This window comes from Sorex fumeus, unplaced genomic scaffold, assembly GCF_029834395.1.
Source record: "Sorex fumeus unplaced genomic scaffold, SorFum_2.1 ptg000003l, whole genome shotgun sequence".
In the NCBI taxonomy this organism is placed as follows: domain Eukaryota; kingdom Metazoa; phylum Chordata; class Mammalia; order Eulipotyphla; family Soricidae; genus Sorex; species Sorex fumeus.
In genome coordinates this window covers 24694975-24715389 of record NW_026606060.1, presented here as the reverse complement: position 1 = coordinate 24715389, position 20415 = coordinate 24694975, and the positions used below count along the sequence as shown (strand labels likewise).

Below are 20415 nucleotides of genomic sequence, written 5' to 3'. Positions count from 1 at the left end.
AAGGGCATATTTCTTCATTACACAGACATCCCAAAGCAGTTCATGTCGAATAATTTATCTACATTTTCTAGAGGACCTGAGAGCTGTCCCAGTAGGCTCAGGAACTACCAGGGGAATAGGGGAACACCACAGTTACTCCTGTTTGTACTGAGGGGCCAAACTTGGAACCTCATGCATACAAGAAATGCACTCCACCCCTCTGAAATAACTTTCCATCCCCAGACTCCTCAATTTGAAATAAAATTTTGATTTTTATCTTAAATTCCATTTTTGTTTTAGAGAAGTAAAGTATAATTACTGATAAGAAAATTTTCTATGTATCTGACTAACCATGGCAAACATGGCAAACAAGCTACTATATGAAGAGGTGTGTGTATATACAGGAATTGACATACAAAATAAAAACCTATGAAATAATTTACACAAATACATGCTTGGGAAAACTTTTTTTCTGTCAAAGCATCTCTAATCTCAGGTGAAATAACTATTTTAGTTTGATTTAAAATTGAATATAAGAATAGCATAATTAAGAAAGTATATGTCTTAGGGTCAACAGAGTACAGCAGATAGGCACATGTTTTCCATGAACTTGGCCCACATTCAATCCCTGGCTCCTTGAGTTTGTATGTTACTCTTTCCTCCACCCCTTTTATTTCTCTTTCCAAAACATTAGATACTGTACTGGGTAGTAAAATGACTGGGATATGATTAGTAATAATATAGGGTTCCTAAAAATAATATGCTAGGCTTTTTCTCCAGTTATCACTGTATAGTCTTACTACATCAAGAGTTAATAGTCATCAGTGAGCAGAAATGTCCTATCAGTTTGTAAAAATCATTTCAACTTTTAACATCTGGTATGCTAGAATCAAGACTGATGTAGTTATAAATATAAAAACAGAAATAATCTCATTATAAATAATGGGTTCCATACCACAGCGGTAGGGCGTTTGCCTTGCATGTGGCCTGCCTGGCCAACCCAGGTTCAATTCCTCTGCCCCTCTTGGAGAGCCCATCGAGCTACCGAGAGTATCTCACCCACATGGCAAAGCCTTGCAAGCTCCCTGTGAAGTATTCAATATGACAAAGACAGTAACAAGTCTCACAATGGAGATGTTACTGGGTCCCTTGAGCAACTGAATTAACAATGGGAGGACGGTGCTACAGTGCTACATTCTTCTTTAGAAGTCTGAGAAATATGTCTTCTATTTTCAACAATCCACACAAGTGAAACATTGTAAACTACTGCTCTAAATGAACTCAAGTCCAAACTCTGAACTCCAGATGCTATCAAAATTGCATGATGATTCTTCCAAACTGTCACAAAGGCACACACACATTCATCATGATCACAACTGATCCCATAATCTCATCAATCATGGTGACTGCTCATGATTTTCTTGGGTGACTCTCTAAGGGAAACTCTGAAGCTCTGCCTGAGAGACACTCTGAATGTCTCTCTCTCTCTCTCTCTCTCTCTCTCTCTCTCTCTCTCTCTGTCTGTCTCTGTCTCTGTCTCTCTGTCTCTCCAGGTCCATCTTCTCCAGAACCTTCCTTCTCTGTTTTCCAAACAGATCTAGTGTCTTCTGTCTACTTTGCATCATTTCTGCCTCAATAGGCCCTAAACATTTAATGAATTTCCTTCCCACTTTATCCAAGTAAATCTCTCCCTTCAACTCTCAGCTCAAGTAAATCTTTCTTAAAGAACCAGCCTTAATTTTTAGGTGAAGTTTCAAATTATCAGTACTTATTATTCCCTGCACCTATTCTGACAGAACTTGGAATGAAAAATTTGTGTAATTATTTGATCAATATTTATCTCCTGAACTAGACACTACTCTCATAATGTTTAGTCTTATTACTGTATCCAATATCCAGACCCTGCCTAACTTTCAGGCTATATTAACAAATATTTGACAAGTGAATTAATTATTTCTATGAATTATTCATATGACCATTTATTAGTAGTGATGATAAAGTATTATTATTGAATTAAGCCTAAAGAAGGAAGCCTGGTGTATATGAGGTCTTGGAGATAAAACTTGGCTCTCTCACTGAAAGGGTATTAACTTATATGACCTTGCTAAGTTACTTACCCTCTCTGAAATTTATTAAAGAAAAAATGTGTTCCTCATAAAAGAATTGTGTGTTTCAACTACTATTATAAATTAAGGAAAGGCAGTATCTTAAAGCATATGGGATTCTAGATACTAAAATATAAAATATGTATCTGGTTTTCTGTGTAGATTTTGGCTTTGTTCTCTATCCCATGAATTATCATGTTTATCTGTAGCCCCTCCTCAGTCATTTTTAAAGTCCACTAATGTCACTTCTCCTACCAGAGTTCATTTCTTGAGGCCACTGTACCTTCCTGATCTATTTCTTACTCTGCTGACTCTGAACCAATGAAGAGAAAAATCCTCTTAAGTTTTCTAAGGATTTGTATTGCTTGCTGAAGAAGTTTGAATGGAGAGTATATACTAAGATTGGAAACCCCAGGGAAAGTTCCCTGGCTGCCTGCCAAGAAGCCACAGCAAGCTGAGGTACCTTGGTGAGCTGGCAGTCAGCCAGGATTGGCCCGGGTCCTGCAGGTTTACTATTTACTAACCATCGTCTCAGAAGATGAGTCACATTAAGCAGTTCACCAAGGTTGCTGGCTAAAGTTCAATGCCAATTGGCTCTTATTAGAACAAGAGCAGCAGCTGTTACAGGATTCCAAATGCTTAGAATGCTTGTGGCCAGGTTAGTTACAGAGATTCACAGCCTTGCCCTTGAGGAAATGCAGGGTGGAACAAGAGAATATGCAGACTGTGTTTGGGAAGTAGGGTTTGCGCATTTCTACAAATAGATCTTGAACAGTATTCCTTAGGAACTGGTTATCCCCGCCCCAATATATCAGAACTGGCTATCCTCACCCCAATATATCAGAATAATAATACCACCGGCTAAGTCTCACTGCCTTGGCTTTCTCTTTATATAAAGTATTCCAATTACTTAGTTCAGTCTTGCTTTGAAAGCCCCTTCAAAGCAAGGGCTGGAGTCAGGGGTGTATACCAAACAGTACTCAGGGATCACAGGGGCCACTCTCAGCAATCCAGCAAAAATCAGTTCATCTGTGCAGGCCAGAAGTCTTGTTATGAGGGGGCTGATTATGTTTTGATATTTGGTACCGCTGGGGACTTCTAGAGGCAAAACTGGGTGGTGTTAAGCAGATCACTTGTTGCTAGGGTTTCTTTCAGTAGGCTTGCTTTTGTTTGGGACCCATTTTCAAAAGTGCTGAAGGAATGCTTACTCTTGGTTCTGTGCTCAGGGAGCACTCCTCATAGTGCTGAGGGTAATATATGCAGTGCTGGGGATCAAACCAGATTGGCTCATGCAAGGCAAGGGTCTTACCCACTGTACTCTCTGGCCCTATGTTTGCTAGGGGTCAAACTCAAGACCTCTGCAATGTAAAAAATGTACTCATGACCTTTAAATTATGGACCGGACTGTGAAAGTAATTTTTTGAGTTTACTTTTTTTTTTTTTTTCACCTTTATTTTATTTAATTTTTTTTAAAGTTGTAGATTTACAATTTTTTGTGCTTTGGTTTCAATTATACAATGATCAGATACCCATCCCTCCACCAGTGCCCATTTTCCACCACCATGGATAATATCCCTCCCACCCCCATCCCCCCATCCCCCCATCTCTGTGGCAGGGCAATTCCCTGTGTTCTCTCTCTCCTTTTGGGTGTTGTGGTCTGCAAAAGAGGCATTGAGTGGCAAACATGTTCAGTCCATAGTCTACTTTCGACATGCATCTCCCCTCCTGGGAGGATCCTCCAAACATCCTTTATTTGGTGCTCCTTCTGAGTTAATAATTTTAGGTTAAATAACACAATCCAACCTCATTTATCTTATTTTCAAGTTCTGTGGTGTGTTTCCTATGGCATAACCTTTATGAGTTACTTATGTTGCTAATAAGGAAGCAGAGTAATCAAAGAAAAGAACATGAAAAAGTTCATTTTAAACATTTTTTGTTTTGTTTTTTGGGCCACACTTAATGGTTTACTCCTGGCTCTACATTGAGAAATCATGCCTGGAGGGATTGAAGGACTATTTGTGGTGCTGAAGATTGAACTCAAGTACACTATATGTAGTTAAGCATTCTTCCTACTGTACTATTGCTCAGGCATGTGATTTTAAATATCTTTTTAAGAGGACTTAGATATATCTTTGATTTTAATGCACATGTAAATAGTTCCAAATCTCAGTCTATCTGTACTAGAAGGCATCCCATTACATGGAATCATATACTTAATTCAACTTCATAGGAATATAATTAATGTCAATTGATACCGAGTTAGTGTTATACAAATTATCAAAGGAGTTCAATTAAATCACTGAAAACTCCCAACATGTCTTCTATTTTTAATACATGCTATATTCAAAACATGAATGATATGGGGGTAAATTCATAAAGAAATTTATGAAGACTTCAGAATCAATATTGTTCTCTCAGCAGATGGGATTCTTTGATAGGTATATAAATAATGCAGTAGCATCTCTTCCCATTTACAAAGGTTTACTGTATTCCCCTAATATTCAATGGAAGATAAAAACAAGTGCCATAATGTCCCAGAAAAAAAGTGTTTAGCAGATACAGTCTTATGCAGATAATGTTACTGTAGCACAGCGGGTAGGGCGTTCGCCTTACAAGCGGCCAACATGGCCGACGCGAGTTCGATTCCTCCGCCCCTCTCGGAGAGCCCGGCAAGCTACCGAGAGTATTCGATATGCCAGACACAATAACAACAAAGTCTCCAATGGAGACGTTACTGGGCCCGCTCGAGCAAATCGACGATCAACGGGAGGGCCTTTACCTTTACCTTACCTTACTTTTATAGTATGGTTCAAGTACAACAAACTCTTTTTGAAACAATAGGGCGTGATATTACAAAAATACTATGTATTTCCAAGGCAGGTTCTTAGGTCAATGTTTATTATTAAGAGTAATAATGGTTAAAAATATAACTTACAGCAGTAATTAATACAAGTGATTTTTGCTTAAGTGGAGCGATAGCACAGTGGGTAGCATCTGCCTTACACGCAGCCAACCCGGCTGACCTGAGTTCAATTCCTCTGCCCTTCTCAGAGAGCCCAGCAAGCTACCAAGAGGATCTCACCCACAGGGCAAAGCCTGGCAAGATATCTGTGATGTATCCAATATAACAAACATAGTAACAACAAGTCTCACAATGGAGACCTTACTGGGCCCACTCGAGTAAATTGATGAGCAAAGGGAGGACTGTGCTACAGTGCTACAGTGACCTTAACGTCTGACAAGCACTGTGTTTAATGCTTGACCTATGGTATGTCATTCACATTTCACAATGATTCTATTAATAAAGGGAATGTTTATTTCCTTTTAAAATTTCTAAATTGAAACACAGTCTCCAAAAATGATGCTAGCTGTGAGGCCTAGGAGGGTGACAAATGATAGTGGAGCTCTTCTAAATGGATTTAGTGTCCTTAAAAAGGAGATTTTAGCTTCTTCTGCAGAGAAACTGCCACGCTCCCCAACTAATCTCTAAAATAATACAAAGCCACTAAGACGTCCCAGGTAGACTGGTGTGAGCTGAGAACTCGAGCCTTCTCCGAAGGGGGTGAGTAGATTCCTATCTATGCTGGAAGGTAGAGCCACTCCTGCTAACAACCAACATGTTCCAGCATAGAAATGACCTTTCTCACCACCGAACCTCATCAAACCACTAAAGTCACCACAATTGTTCCAATGCCACAGTTCCTGGAGCATAAGGCCACATGGAAAGTTACATAAAAAACCACCCAAGCTCAGTGAATAAAAACAATGACATGAAAGACTCTATCACTTGAGCCATACCTCTATCCTTAAGTATTTTTGTGGAAGATTAAGTAGGACGATGTTTAAATCATAGTATTTAATCTCCTTTCATAATGTTTCAGAGATGTTTCTGCATCTCTTGAGTTTCTTTTTTGTTTTGTTTTGTTCATTTTGTTTGGGGGCTATATCCAGTAATGCTCAGAACTCACTCCTGGCTCTGCACTCAGGGATCATTCCTGGTGTACTTGGTGGATTCTAGGAGATGCCAGGGATCAAAGCCAGGCTGGTCACCCGCAAGGCAAATTTTACGCTATGTACTACTGCTCCAGTGCCCATCCCTCTACCAGTTGAGTTCCTTGCCTGGACAGCACTCAAATTGACACTAAATTATTTATAATTTGACAATTCATTCTGCATTTATACCATGGTATTCTACTTTAAGAAAGATTCTCTGAGCTGGGGTGATAGTTCAACAGACCAGAGTGGACATTTTGCAGAAAAATAGGAGGCAACACCACTAACTGACTATTGATAGGGTATGATGAAAAAATATATAATTTTTTTAAGGAAAACACTGAGGAACTATTTCAGACCAAGGAATATTAAGAAGATATACATGTGGGTATAATACCCTGAATTACTAAAGATATAGTATCTTTGGAATATTAAATCAAAGTTGAAGTAGATCCCCAAATACTGAGTGAAGTGTCTATGAAAATATTTTATACCACTCATCCACACTTTCTGGTTTTTCATGCAAGCAAAAGTTTATAAGTATTTTTATGGGTGGTTGAAAAGTTAATAAACTAGTTAAGGTGCTTGTATGGCAAATGGCTGAGCCAGGTTCAATCCTTGGCACTTCTATGGTCCCCCTGGAACTGCCAGGAATGATTCCTGTGCAGAAAGTCAAGAGTAAGTCCTAAGCATCAGATGTCATCTACAATAAAAGAAATGGATGTGTTTTTCAAAGTAAAATTTTAGAAAAGTAGAAACAGTAATGATTTAGATTAAATCATGAAACCATTTGGATTAAACCTACATCTAATACAGAAAGGACAGCTTCTAAACCTTATCTTGTGAAATATTCTCAGCTGCATTCTACACAAAAGACCTTTCTCTAGCAGTGGTTCTTAAAAATATTTTATCTTAAAAACTAATTCTTTGTGAGGGAATTTAAGCCAATAACATGCACACACTGCACACACACACACACACACACACAACACATCAAGGAAAAAACAAGCTCACAGGAAATGTATTCAGTAAACTTTAGCTAGTGTTGATGACCATTTATGCTCAATTCACATAAAACCACAATTGCAGCACAATCTATAATAGCCGCAGGGTTTCTATAAATTTCATATGCATGCTGGTTATATGCTCTATATTTCAATCTTTGGAAACTCAGTGCTCCTCCTTTGCAATCTACTGGGTCAACAAATAAGTCAAACTTAAAAAGCATGTAAGTAAGCATTTTTAAAGTTAAGGTTTACTTTCTTTGTCTTTCAGAAACAGTATATCCCAGGGTTCATTTTCCATATCAATTGGTGAATTCTGGATTACTCTAAAATCTCACATGGATTTATTGCAACAAAATTCTTTCCCAAGCACCCAAGATGCTGTTATACAAAATGCATAATGCTTGGAAAGAGGGAATAAGCGGGAAAGTACAGAAAGTAGGGCACTTGACTTCTAGGTGGTTGACCTGGGTTTAATTCCTGGCATGCCATATGGTTCTCTGAGCACTGCCAGAAGTGATCCCTGAGTGCAGAGCCAGGAGTAACCTCTGAGCACTGCTGGATACAGCCTCCAAACAAACAAAAAACATGAAGTGATATTAGAAGAAATCTTCTAAATTAAGATATTCTGACCAAATTTTACAACTCTAGTGTGTACTAAGAAAGTATGTTTAGTTTTAGTTAATGGGTTTAAGAAGAATGATAATTTTCTTTGTCTAATAATTAATATCTTTATGTAAGATATATTTTTTATCATTCTTGCTATTGATGGTAGTGTTGTGGTGTTTGTGTGTGTGTGTATTTGTGAATGTGTGTGTATGTGTATGGGTTTGTCATGCTCCTGATTTTATTCTTGCCTTTAGGTATTCATTTCATAAAAATGCACTGCATTTTTCCTGGCATTCACTATAAAGAAAAAATTAAAAAAAGAAAAGAAACTTGAAAAAGAAAGTTGTAAGAATGGCTAATAGGTATTTTAAAATTCATTGGGAACTGATTAAAAGGCAAAGGTTTATGAATATTGTAGGTTTGAAAGTCAGTCTACATCTCTTTCACTTTACTTTGTTGTGGAATTATTGTTAGTAATTACCACTGGGCATGGTATCTACAGACATGACCTGTCCTGCTAACACTCACTCAACAGTGCTCAGGATACCATGTGATATGGGGAAGAACCCAAATCTCTTACATGCAAAGCATGTGATCAGTCCTTTGAGTTATCCCCATCCCTAACAATCCATTCTTTCATGTGGAAGGGACATTCTAGATCGTGCTCCAAATACACATTTGTTGGAATAAAAACACAGAGTCAAATTTTATGATATTAAAGTATTTCTACTATAATTACACTATAATCAGTCTTCCTTTGTTGCAAAAGCAAACAATTCTACCTAACTTGTGTTTATACTGTTTATATGGTCCTTACTTAATTTCCTTTCCTGTACCCCTCATTTTTGCATATTCAATCCTATGTACCCAGATCATGTACCACTTCCTATGATTTCAATAGACAAACAATTTTTCACTTTTTTTGTACCTTGATGTACCAAATCCTTACTTATTAGAAGTTTTATGCTCTGTAGCCTGGTTATTTGGGAATAGTGTCTTGCCAAAACTGTGAATAATGTGTGGCAAATTATACATGAGGATTTACTCAATCCTAATGCCTTACCCTAAACATAATTACTAGTTAGAGAAAGAAAAAAAATGAATGAATGTCTTTAAAAGAAGTCCTGATATCATCAATTTTTTGAAACTTTGCATTTCACTTAAGCCTTCTCATTTGTAAAAATAAAGACAGAGTATGCTCTATCCCAGTTCATATTTTGTTAATTTTTCTAGACTTCAATATTTGTGGTATTTAGTTTTTTAATTTATATTTGGTATCTCCTGGACTGAAGTGATAGCACAGGGGGTAGGGCATTTGCCTTGCATGCAGCTGACCTGGGTTTGATTTCTCTGTCCCTCTCGGAGAGCCCAGCAAGCTATCAAGAGTACCTGGCAAGCTCCCGTGGTGTATTCAATATGACAAAAACAGTAACAACATGTCTCACAATGGAGACATTACTGCTGCCCACTCAAGAAAATTGATGAACAATGGGAGGACAGTGCTACAGTGCTATTTGGGAGTCTTTTACCTGGAGAATTATGGTCCTAAAAATTTGCTCTCAAAGTGCTTACACTGCAGTTGAAGGTGGCAAAAAAAGATCATATTTGTTAATAAGTTAATTAGAATATAGGATATAATGATAAAAAAACATGTGAATAAATATAAAAGCACTCAGAGTATTTGTTCTGAACAGTGTTATAACAGATTTTCCTTTAGATTAGATGGTAAGAGATGGCTTCTGTGAAAAAGACTTGGTCCAAGGAAAGAGCCTGTTGCGATCTACAAGAGTCTAGCAGTTACTGGTAGAGACCACCTTTCTGATAAATCTCAACAAAGGACAAGTTAGTCTGTTGTGAAACAGAATAATAGCACATTTTCAGTAGAATAGGAGGCAAGTGGTATGAGCGTTTCTTGAAGAGTCAGCCCTAAAAACTACTTTAGGAAGTCATCTGAGACTCTTTTTGGTTTCTGGTTTTTGGGGAAAACCCTGCAGTGCTCCACTACATGGCAAATTTGAGACACTTCAGGATAGTTAGACTTCTACTGTGTGAAAAATGTTATTGGAAAGGACCAAACTTAGGAGTTGGAAGACTTGCTGGAAACCAAGTGGTAATATGCCTTGGACCAGAAGAGAAGGAATGAAAAGGTCCAGTTTTAGAAGAGAAGCCAATGAAACTAGTTGGAAATTATATATGTGGAAAGAGAGTAATTGAAAGAGTACAAATCATGGATGCTATCCGAAGATTATTTTGTGTTCTTCCATTCAAATAGTCATGCATCCTAAACTCTTATCTCTACAGCAGTTCTAATTTGAGGAGCATTTCATAATTTTTGTTTTCCCCATCATTTCATTTCATTTCATTTCATTTCATTTCATTTCATTTCATCATCCTGTTATTCGTCGGTTGCCTCGAGCAGGCCCCAGTAACGTCTCTTTCATCCTAGCCCTGAGATTATATTCAAGGCTCTTTAGGAGAATGAGACCCATCATTGTTACTGGTATTTGGCATATTTGGTACACCACGGGGAGTTTGCCAGACTCTACCCTGTGGGCAGGCTACATTCGATAGCCTGCAAGTTTGTCCAAAGTAGAAATGAGATAATAAGATGTTATAAAAAGATGTTCTGATAAGATGTCGCGCGGCTGCAAATGCGGCCGCGCGGTTCCGGGAGCTAAATTTTATAGTCTCTGAGTCTTGGCCGTTGATGGGATTACACGGCGCCATGGGGCCAGGTGGTGGGTGTGACCCCCGCCTACTGGAATTTGGAGGATCTGGGTGGAGGATGCTCGACTCCAATCCGAGTAGGCTTGGAGATCTCGGCCCCGGAACCCGCATGGATTTGTCCCTCTGCCAGTACCTTCATGTGTGCGGAGAGTGGTCTCAGCATGGTGGTGGCTGGTCCTGGAGGTCTTCAGCTGCCGGAGCCCTGGTCGGGGCGGGGAGGAAAGCTCAACCCACTCCCCTCCAAGGGGCCCTGGCAAGAAACAGCCAGGCGCAGGGGCAGAAGACTGCACTGTTTCCCACCATGTATTTTTTATAAAATCATATGACAAATTTGTTTAATATCAAAATATTTCTACTTTACCTGTTAATTCTGACTAAGTACTTCTAATTTCCTCTGTGATTCATTTACTAATTCTTCATGTAAGACTTAGAAAACATCTATATTTTTTCTATGCAATGTATTTACTTCCATAATCAGCATATTAACTTTTAAACTTACTGCTTAAAATTATCTGATAAAAACTAAATGAATGTATGTTTGTATCTTATTATACAGTATTGGCTGAGTTAATGGTGAAATATTATTTGGCAATTTCTTCTAACTAAATCATGGAAACTGGTCATTCTACAATGTCTTAAATAACTCTCAGAGTCACTTGAACAATTTAAAAAGCAGCTTATTTCTTCAAAATATGTAAAACATGTCTAATTTTATTGGAGACTTTTTACATTAAATTTTTTCTTAAAACTTTCACCTTTTATTTTAGTTGACACACTCAATAATGGATAAAGATGTAAGAATTCAAAGCTACTTTTTCATTATGGTAATAAATGAGTTTTAAAAGAATTGCATTCTTGCATTTACAGGAAGTGGGATTAATATTAATTACTGTTCAGAACATTTATTTATAGGACTCTGAACATTCAATTTAGAAGACAGAATATCATGAAGTACATATTAGACTCTAAGAGGTATCATTTATGACCTAGTATGTCCTAAGAGTAGGCTGAGAATATAGAGAAGAAATCATCAACCAGTCATCACTCTTGCCAATATACAGAGGATAGCTAATTATCCTTATTAAATATATTATGTTTATACATACCCAGACTCCTAAATATATTTTTGCTTACTCTTTTGTTTGGGGGCCACATCTGGTGGTGCTCAGGGTTCATTCCTAGCTCTATACTCAGGGATGACTCCCAGCTGTGCTTGAAGAACCATATGGGATGCAGGGAACCAAATCTGGGCCAGCCACATGCAAGGGAAGCACCCAGCTCTGGGTCCACATATACATTTTCAGTTTACCCTTCTTAAAAACAACTAAGGAGTTGGCGTGTATTTACTGAGAACTTTGCAAAACTACTGGCATTTTCCCATTCAGAATGTTTTTAAAAACAATACTTTTCTATAAGCAACAGCTGCTGTAAAAAGGAAAGGATTGTTGAGGGAAAATTTGGCTCAGAGATAAACACCTTTACCTGGTGGGTATTTGATATAAATAGCTGTTTCTATTTGAAATCCTTGCTGCTTCATCTCTGTACAATAGGTATTAACACTATCTCAGGAGTTTAAGATAAAGCTTTAATAAGAAAGCACCATAAATCTTACATAGAGACGTGAACTATGAAAGCTCTCAACAAAGGATAACTGCATAATAAAAAACTAAACTGTTACAATTTTTTAGCAACTGCAGAAGTTAAGATGTCTGTAGGGACAGTGCAGGAGGATTCCTTAAATGAGGGAGGAGTCAGCTAGGACACCAGGGAGATCACATCATCCAAAGGTCATGATTCCAATATCTCTTACTGACCATTTGAAAAACATATATTGATAGTTCCTACCTGGAAAAGACTTACATCATTATCTAAGAAATTATTTTGAATCAAATTCCCTTAATTATTGCTTTATTCATAGTCCATAATATGAAATTTTATTAGATGACATTGTTTATTTTCAATTACTTTGCATTACTGATGATAATAGAACTGCTGACATTTATAGATGTGGTCTAGCAAACCCTCCTCAGCATAATTCCCTATTTCAAAGGATTGGCAGGCTGAGACTCTCTTTGCTAAAATAAGCAGCTCTGCCCAAGAGACTCAGAAACCCCACCATTGCTTCAATTTACCCCCTGCCCAGTTCCCTGACCTGGCCTAGGGATCCCTGCCTTATCAATCGGCCTAGTAAAGTAGTCTTCCTAAGCATCCAAATTCCTAAAACTGGACTCATTTATTTCCAGGGATAAATTTAAACATATATATATATATAAAATCTTTATAGAATTGACTCAGAACATATTATAGGTTTTATTCTATAAATTTATTATCTTTTTATGCTTGATTTAGAATATTTTATATATAATTTACCTTCTCTCCAACATTTGGTACCTATCATTTGCTTGCCTCCTCCCAGGACTAACTAAATCAGAGATGACAGGAGTTTCCAGTCTAAGAAGTACAGAGTACACACAATAAAAGGCTCCCCAAGACTGTGATAAGAGGGTCTTTTTCTCTTTGCAGGCCTTGTTGTGTCTGTCTGAACAGGATAGTAGTCATAGCATAGTAGGTAGAGCGTTTGCGACCCGGGTTGGATTCCTCCACCCCTCTCGGAGAACCCGGCAAGCTACCAAGAGTATCTCGCTCGCACGGCAAAGGCTGTCAAGCTACCCATGATGTATTTGATATGCCAAATACAGTAACAACAAGTCTCACAATAGAGACATTACTAGGCCCACTCGAGCAAATCGATGAACAACGGGAGGACAGTGCTAAAGTGCTACAATGCTCTGCCTAAACTGTCTTGGTTACCTGGGATTCTTCTATTGCCTCATAGCTCAGAAACAGTAGAGCCTGGGTTTGAGCATCTCCTCCTTTCTCTTTACTTATAAGCCATTTATATGTTTCTCTTTTACAAACTTTATATGATGCAGTTCTAAGCAACCTGAAGTGGTGATATTCTGACCAAGTATGTTTGTGATTAGCAACTGAAAACTGGGAAGAAGTCCATATATTTTAGTATGTGGTAAGTACCAGGCTAAGTCCTTTACAATTACTGAACCATTTTATCTTAAAAATAACCTTATAAAGAAAGTTTTTGGGGGCATGGTGCTGCCAGCAGGTCAATTGGTGGTGGGACTCGGGGCCTGGCGGCTTTTGGCACGGATGCGTCTGGTTCCTGCAGTGGGCTACCGGCGCTCGGCTACCCCAGGTGGGAATGAGTTTCATGCCTTGGCCTGTTTCCCTGGGTGGCCCGGTGGCCGTCATCCTCCAGAGGCCACTGGACAGTCAGGTTTCGGCCCGCAGTGAGGAGACACACGGGGCCTTACAGGATGGGGGTGGAGCCAGCCCAATGAGATCTCGAGTCGTCGCCCATGAACAGCCTCTCTGGCTCCTGATAAAGCTACTTATCAGCCATAATCCCAGAGACTCAGAAACAAATCTTGAAACCCAACGGTTTTTGGCAGAAATGAGTCTAGCCCCTGCAGTAGGTTACTGTTGTTGGGCCACCCCAAGGGGGAAAGGGTGCTGTCCCTCCGCCTGCCCCCCCTTGGTGGCTCAGTGGCCGCCGTCCGCCAGAGGCCATTGGACAGTCAAGTTTGGGCCTGCAGTGACGAGACGTGTGGGACCTCATGGGATGGGGGTAGAGCTTGCCCTTTTCTCCTTGTCCCAACAAGACCCCGAGTCACTGTCCATGAACGGACTCTCTGTCTCCTGATCAGGCTGCTTGATGGCCATCATCCTAGAGACTCAGAAACAAATCTCGGAACTCAGCAGGTTTTGGCAAGAAATCCCTCCGGATTTAATTGTTAAAATTTCAGAATTTCAAAATTGCACAGCCACTACTGCAGCCACGCGACATCATATATTATTCATAACCAGCAATAGAAAACAAATTGTCTACTGCTGCCTTTGCGGCATAACTGAGTATTGGGGCAAAATCCCAAATAACAATGGTGGGTGTGCTGTCAAAATGTTGAATATGATCAAAGTGTAGAGGGAGTAATTTGGAAATCATCTGCCCCACAGATGGGGGGAGGGTGTGGGAGGGGGAGGTGCTGGGGATTTTGGTGGTGGATAATGGGCACTGGTGCAGGTGCAGGTGTTTCTTTGTATGGCCGAGACTTGCCCCGAGGGCTTTGTGGCTGCTCTCACCGTGATTCAATAAATAAAATTGTAAACAATGGGGAAAAATGTAAGGTGGAGTTCATACACAATCAGCCTAATCAGTGACTGAATAAATAGCAGTACTCCTACATAAAAAAAAATTATTATTACCATCTCCATGTTACAGATTGGGAAACTGAGCTTCAGAGAATTTAAAATAATTTTTAATGTTATTTTATACTGGGCACCATAACTTATAAAGAGTTATTAGCAAAATTTCACACATGGAATATTACAGCTTGGTGTCTGCTTCCCTCCACCATAATTTTTGAATACAGAATATATTGCTGATTTATTTGTTTTGCTGGGGTTTTGTTGTTTTTTGGCTGTGGGGGGGGGGGGGGTGGCGGGAGGCAACCTGAAGGTTCTCAGAGCCTACTTCTGGCTCTGTGCTCAGGGGTGACTCCTGGCAATGCTCTGGGAATCTTATTAGGTACCAGAGATTGAACCTTGAACCTGGGTTGATAACTTGCAGGCAAATGCTCTACCTGCTGTCTTATCATTCAGGCCCTTTGTTGCTGATTTTTAAGACCTTTTAACTTTAAAGTTTTGGGAAATCATAGTTTTTCTTTATTAGTTAAATTTGTATTTTCTCAAGGAGGGAGAAATAAGACCTAAGATTTTGAGGAGTTCCACTGTACACTGTCCTCCCATTGTTCATAGATTTGCTCGAGTGGGCCCAGTAACATCTCCATTTTTGAGACTTTTTGTTACTGTGTTTTGGCATATTGAATATGTCCCGGCAGCTTGCCAGGCTCTCCAAGAGGGGCAGAGGAATCGAACCCCGCTTGGCCAGGCTGGCTGCGTGCAAGACAAACACCCTACCGCTGATAACCCTTAAATATCACAGATGGCTGAGGTTAGAAGAGAAGAGCATGAAAATAAAGTTCTTTTTTATGTATTTTGGGCCAGATCCAGAGGTGCTAGGGGCCTAGTCCAGTACTCAGAGTCAGTCTTGGCAGTGCCCTGGAACCAGACCTTGTCCAGCCCTCTGTGGCATAGTCAAGCATCTGAATTTTTTAATACATTACTTAAGGTCACAAGAGTAACTTTTGTACTCGGTGGCAGAGGGACAACTTGAAATTCCAACAGAAAACAATGTATTTTGGACTATAGTCTCAATACCAGGAACAATTGCAAAGCAAGCTGACTCCAGAGTCTCTAGTCTTAGCTTGTTAGTTAAATTGGCTCTCTTTATTATCTCCATTGTAAAGAGGGTGACCAAAAATTGGACAGGTCAGAGAATTTGTCAAGGTCACATAACTTGTGCTGATGCTTCCTTTTAACAGATACAAGTCACATTTGCAAATTGATACTACTAATTTTGTGTCCATTGAATGTTTCTTGGTAAATAAACCAAGAATCTATTGCTATTAATAGAAAAAAAAAGTCAGCTAACTGACAGATAACAGCTTTTCTGCTTAGATTTTCACTTTCCTGTGAAATGTATGATTTGAAAGGACTGATGTTCTACAGACTGTATTTTGAGATCTAGAAATACGCTGTGGCATATCTAAAACTTTATGATTTTTCAATATTTTTCAAATGTATACTGTGAGTTTTGACATTTTAAATTCTGCCTTGGAGTTTGAATGTTAGAAAAAGCCATAGAATCCCATCTGACTCAAATACAAAGAATCAGCTCTTTAGCTGAACACAAGAGGACTTTAAATCGATTATTGCTTCTAAATGAGAACAGCAAACTTAAACGAGGTGTTCCAAATGCTGAAATGCAGCAAGTCTGTTTTGCTGAATGTATACTATCCTGAAAATTAAGCAGCTAGGGTTTTTGTGGAAGGAAAATTCATCATCATAACTATATATTTTTTAAAAACCCATAGACTTAATATGCCTTTAAAAGTCTATCACCTTTACTGTCCTTTATTCTTTTACATTTTATTTTAGGCACCAGGTTTACAATACCCTTCATGATAGGGTTTCATGCATAAATCATTCCAGCACCACACTTTCCATCAGCGCCCACTTTCCTGCATCATTGTCCCTTCTACCCCCCAGTCTCCACGCTCCCCCCCACCCCTGTGGTATGCTTCCTACTGAGATCAGTTCTCAGTTTCCATCACCTTTGCCTATTTGTTAGAATCCTTAACCCATTTTTACTCTTAATTAGACTGGAATCTCCTTCCTCTTCAGAACTCATGTTTCCCACTGCTGCATTACAGACCTGTCAAAAGGACAGCTATTCTTCCCTACTGAATAAAGCTGAGAATAAAGTCATGGCTGTCAGTGACAGGCATATTTACATAGTAGCAATAGCAGCAGTAGTGTGAATAAAAGACTACTGAAGAAAATAGCAGCATCTGTGTTCTACTCTGATTTCAATAGTAACTAAGTACCTTTGAAATTCTCTGTTCCCAAACAGCAATGGGAGATAGAAGTAATTGTTTGCTTTTGGAAAAATTACATTCTAGTCCTGTATCTTCACAATGCAGCTACAATGCTTAGAAAACAAGACTTCAGGGGCTGGAGAGATAGCACAGCGGGTAGGGCATTTGCCTTGCACTCAGCCAACCCAAGTTTGATTCCTAGCATCCATACAGTCCCCTGAGCAGCGCCAGGAGTGACTCCTGAGTGCAGAGCCAGTAGTAAGCCTTGAGCATCGCTGGGTGTGACCCCAAAAAACAAACAAAAAAAAAAAGAAAAGAAAACAAGTCTTCAGAAAACCAGGTAGGTAGATTTTCCAAACTGTAGATATTCACATGCGGAGCACAGAGATCATCTTACCTGTAAATGAATGGGGCGACTGTGGCTGTATTCGGGTGGCTGTGTTGCTGTTGTTGGGGGAGCTGGACAGCACCATTCCCTGCGCTTTGTCCACTGCCTTGTACTGCAGGTCCGGTGTAGGAGCCAGCTGGAGCTTGACTGCCTTCCCTTCCGTCCAAAGGAGCGGGGCAATTGTTTGTGCTTGCTTTCTCGGAGGTTAAGGGTTTAGGTAAGGACTGGGAAGGGCTTCCCTTGGTAGTCCTGAATTTTTCTGATTCTTTGCTTGTAGAGCTGCCTGGTGAAACCGTCTGCTTGGCTGTTGGCACCTTGGAGCCTGGTTTTGGAATCCCACTGGAAGATGGGATTAAACTTTCCTTCTTGGCCGCGGCCGCCTTGCTGCCCTTGGGGATCAAGCTTGCGATCTTAGATGTCTTTTTTGGAGCTATGTCAATCACCTGCTCTTTCTCGTCCTTGACTGGTTTCTCAGTGCAAACTTTATTTTTGTCCCTGTTCTTGTCCTCTTTTTCCTTTGGCTGTAGCAAAGACTTTTTATTGCTGAGGTTTTTGCTTCCAGCTTTTGGAGGGGCTAGTTTAGGTGACACTTTGGGGCTGCTATTCGTCGAGCCACCGCTATTGAGACCACTGTTCAAACCTTCCATTTCGCCACACTCGGAAAAGGCGTCCTCGTCTCTCCCGCTGTCACCGGGGCCTGAGCTGGGACACTGCGGCGCGCGCAGAGCAGTCCGCGCGTTGACCAGCTTGAATTTTTCAAGCATGGATTTCTGACCTGAGGGGGCCGCTTTGACGCCTTCTGAGACCGGGGGCTTCAGTCTGTCTGCGGATGGGGTCGGGGACGTGACTGGGCTGGGTTGCTTCACCGTGAGCATGGTGGAGGTGGCACTGTGCTTGACGTTCATGGACTTGCTGCGCCAGGGCTTGCTGGAACTTGGAGAAGGGATGGCGGAGGCAGGAGGCTGCGTCGTCGGACCGGGGGGCTGCATGTTCCCATTTACGCCTGGAGATGACTGAGGTCCTTTGGAGGAATCTGAATATGATTTAAAAAAAAAAAACTGGCTAGTTTTAATCATGCACAGCACATCACTGAATACTTCTAAATGTAGTCACCTACAAGAATCTCTGCTCTATTAGGGGAAAATAAATTTGCTTGGCTTTTTTTCCCCTTTTTTTCTTCTAAAATGATTCTTATGCAAATGAAATATGCTAAATCATTGATATTACAGGATTAATAAAATAGTATCCCTCCCCTAAGCAATTATCTGTATTTTTCCAGCTAATATTGTAATTCAGATCAGCAAATTTATATTCCACGCTGTCCTGTCAAGTATGTTGTAGAATGAATATTGAGAAATTGTTCTGAACCTACAGAGAACTGAGCCAAATGATATATGATTAAATATGCTTGTGAATCATGATTTAGTTCTTTGTCCTATCTACTTTGTAAAAGATGCATTAAATTTATACCTATATGGTCAGACAATCTTATGATTACATAGGTTATATATAGTTTTCTACTACAACATGAGATCCATCTTATATAATAGATAACATATAAAAACTTAGAATACCTCTGAAAATATTAATATTATAATCTCGATTTTACAAATTAAAAACTGAAGCAAAGAAAAAATAAAAAAAAACCCAAAGTTCACATGAAATAGAATTGAACTGATCAGTGATGCCTCCCCCTGCCTCCCCTTGCATTCTTCTTGATATTCCAGGAGCAGGGGTTACATAAGCTATCTGTGATGCTAGCACATTTCCCCCACCCCATCTCTGGGGATTGAGCAGATTTAGTTATGTGCATGCACTTTAATTTTGTAATACTCACTAGGCGGCACTGTGGTGCACACACACGTGCTTGCTGGGAGATCCACTCCTGGCACAATGCTCATCAGACAACACACTGTTGCTGAGTCTGGCATCCCTGTCAGTGATCTAACTCAAGTTTCACACTTGCAAGGCAGATAGTCTGTTACCTACAGCCTCCTGCTGTGAGCTGAACAAATGCAAATTCTAGTAGAGAGTAAACTATTAGAAGATTAAGCTTCTTTGGGAGAGTGTTAGGAAAATAAAGCCTTTGTCATAGAAGTACTTTACAATGCCGAAGTATTTGCTTGCTGTCTGAGTACAGAAACTTCATGCTAGGAATTTTTATCTAACTCTTCCAGCACTAATACTTGATTGCAAGTCTGTTTTCTTCTTATTACTTATTGTTTGTCTACTGTGTTTTGGGCTACACCAGGAGGTGTTCAGGGCTTACCCTTGACTCTGTGCTCAGATAATACTCCTGGTGGTAGTTGGGGAACTACATTCTGTGCCAGGAAATGAGCATAGGTCAGCAGCCTGCCTGCATGGCAAGTGTCCTGCCAGCTGCATTATCTCTCTGACTTCAACAAGTTTCATTTTCAAGCACAGAAGATAAAATTAAAATGGCTTGTTAATAATATGTTGTGGTTTAAGGAAAAAACTGAGTTTCAAGTTAAAAATTGTAAAGCACAAAAGTAAGACATAGGAAATTATGTAAATCTGGTTTAATAATTTATCCTACATTGCACTGACCTGAATGCCTCCCTCTTCATATTCATTTCTTTATTGAAGAGGTAAAGTGATAAATGATTGTTTGGTATCTTTGTCAGGGTAGAATCACTCAGAAATATTAATAATTGCATCATTTTTATGAAATACATAAAATTATTTTATAAAAGATATTTTCCTAATACTAATGAATGGACTTTTTAGGTATAATTAATATCCAACAATGGAAAACCACAATGTTTTTACTTTTTAGTATTTTCTTTGAGGATACCAAAAAACACGATAAGTAATATTAATCACTGTCACTGTCTTTCCGTTCTTCATCGATTTGCTCGAGCAGGCCCAGTAACATCTCCATTGTGACAATTGTTACTGTGCTTGGCATAACAAATATGTCATGGGAGCTTGCCAGGCTTTGTCGTGTGGGTGAGATACTCTCGGTAGCTTGCTGGGCTCTCTGCAAGGGGCGGAGGAATCAAACTCGGGTCGGCCATGTTGGCCGCCTGCAAGGCAAATGCCCTACCTTCTGTGCTATAGCTCCAGCCTAATATTAA

The 20415-nt window shown here is 39.6% G+C and overlaps 1 protein-coding gene across 1 annotated transcript in view; it reads right to left on the bottom strand.

The window, feature by feature from the left end:
• NAV3 (neuron navigator 3) overlaps positions 1 to 20415 on the bottom strand; it is a 648555-nt gene that overhangs the window by 193186 nt on the left and 434954 nt on the right. The window contains exon 8 of the mRNA XM_056114248.1: positions 17327 to 18350. Within this exon, the coding sequence (XP_055970223.1) occupies positions 17327 to 18350 (1024 nt within the window). The remainder of the gene's footprint in view (positions 1 to 17326; positions 18351 to 20415) is intronic.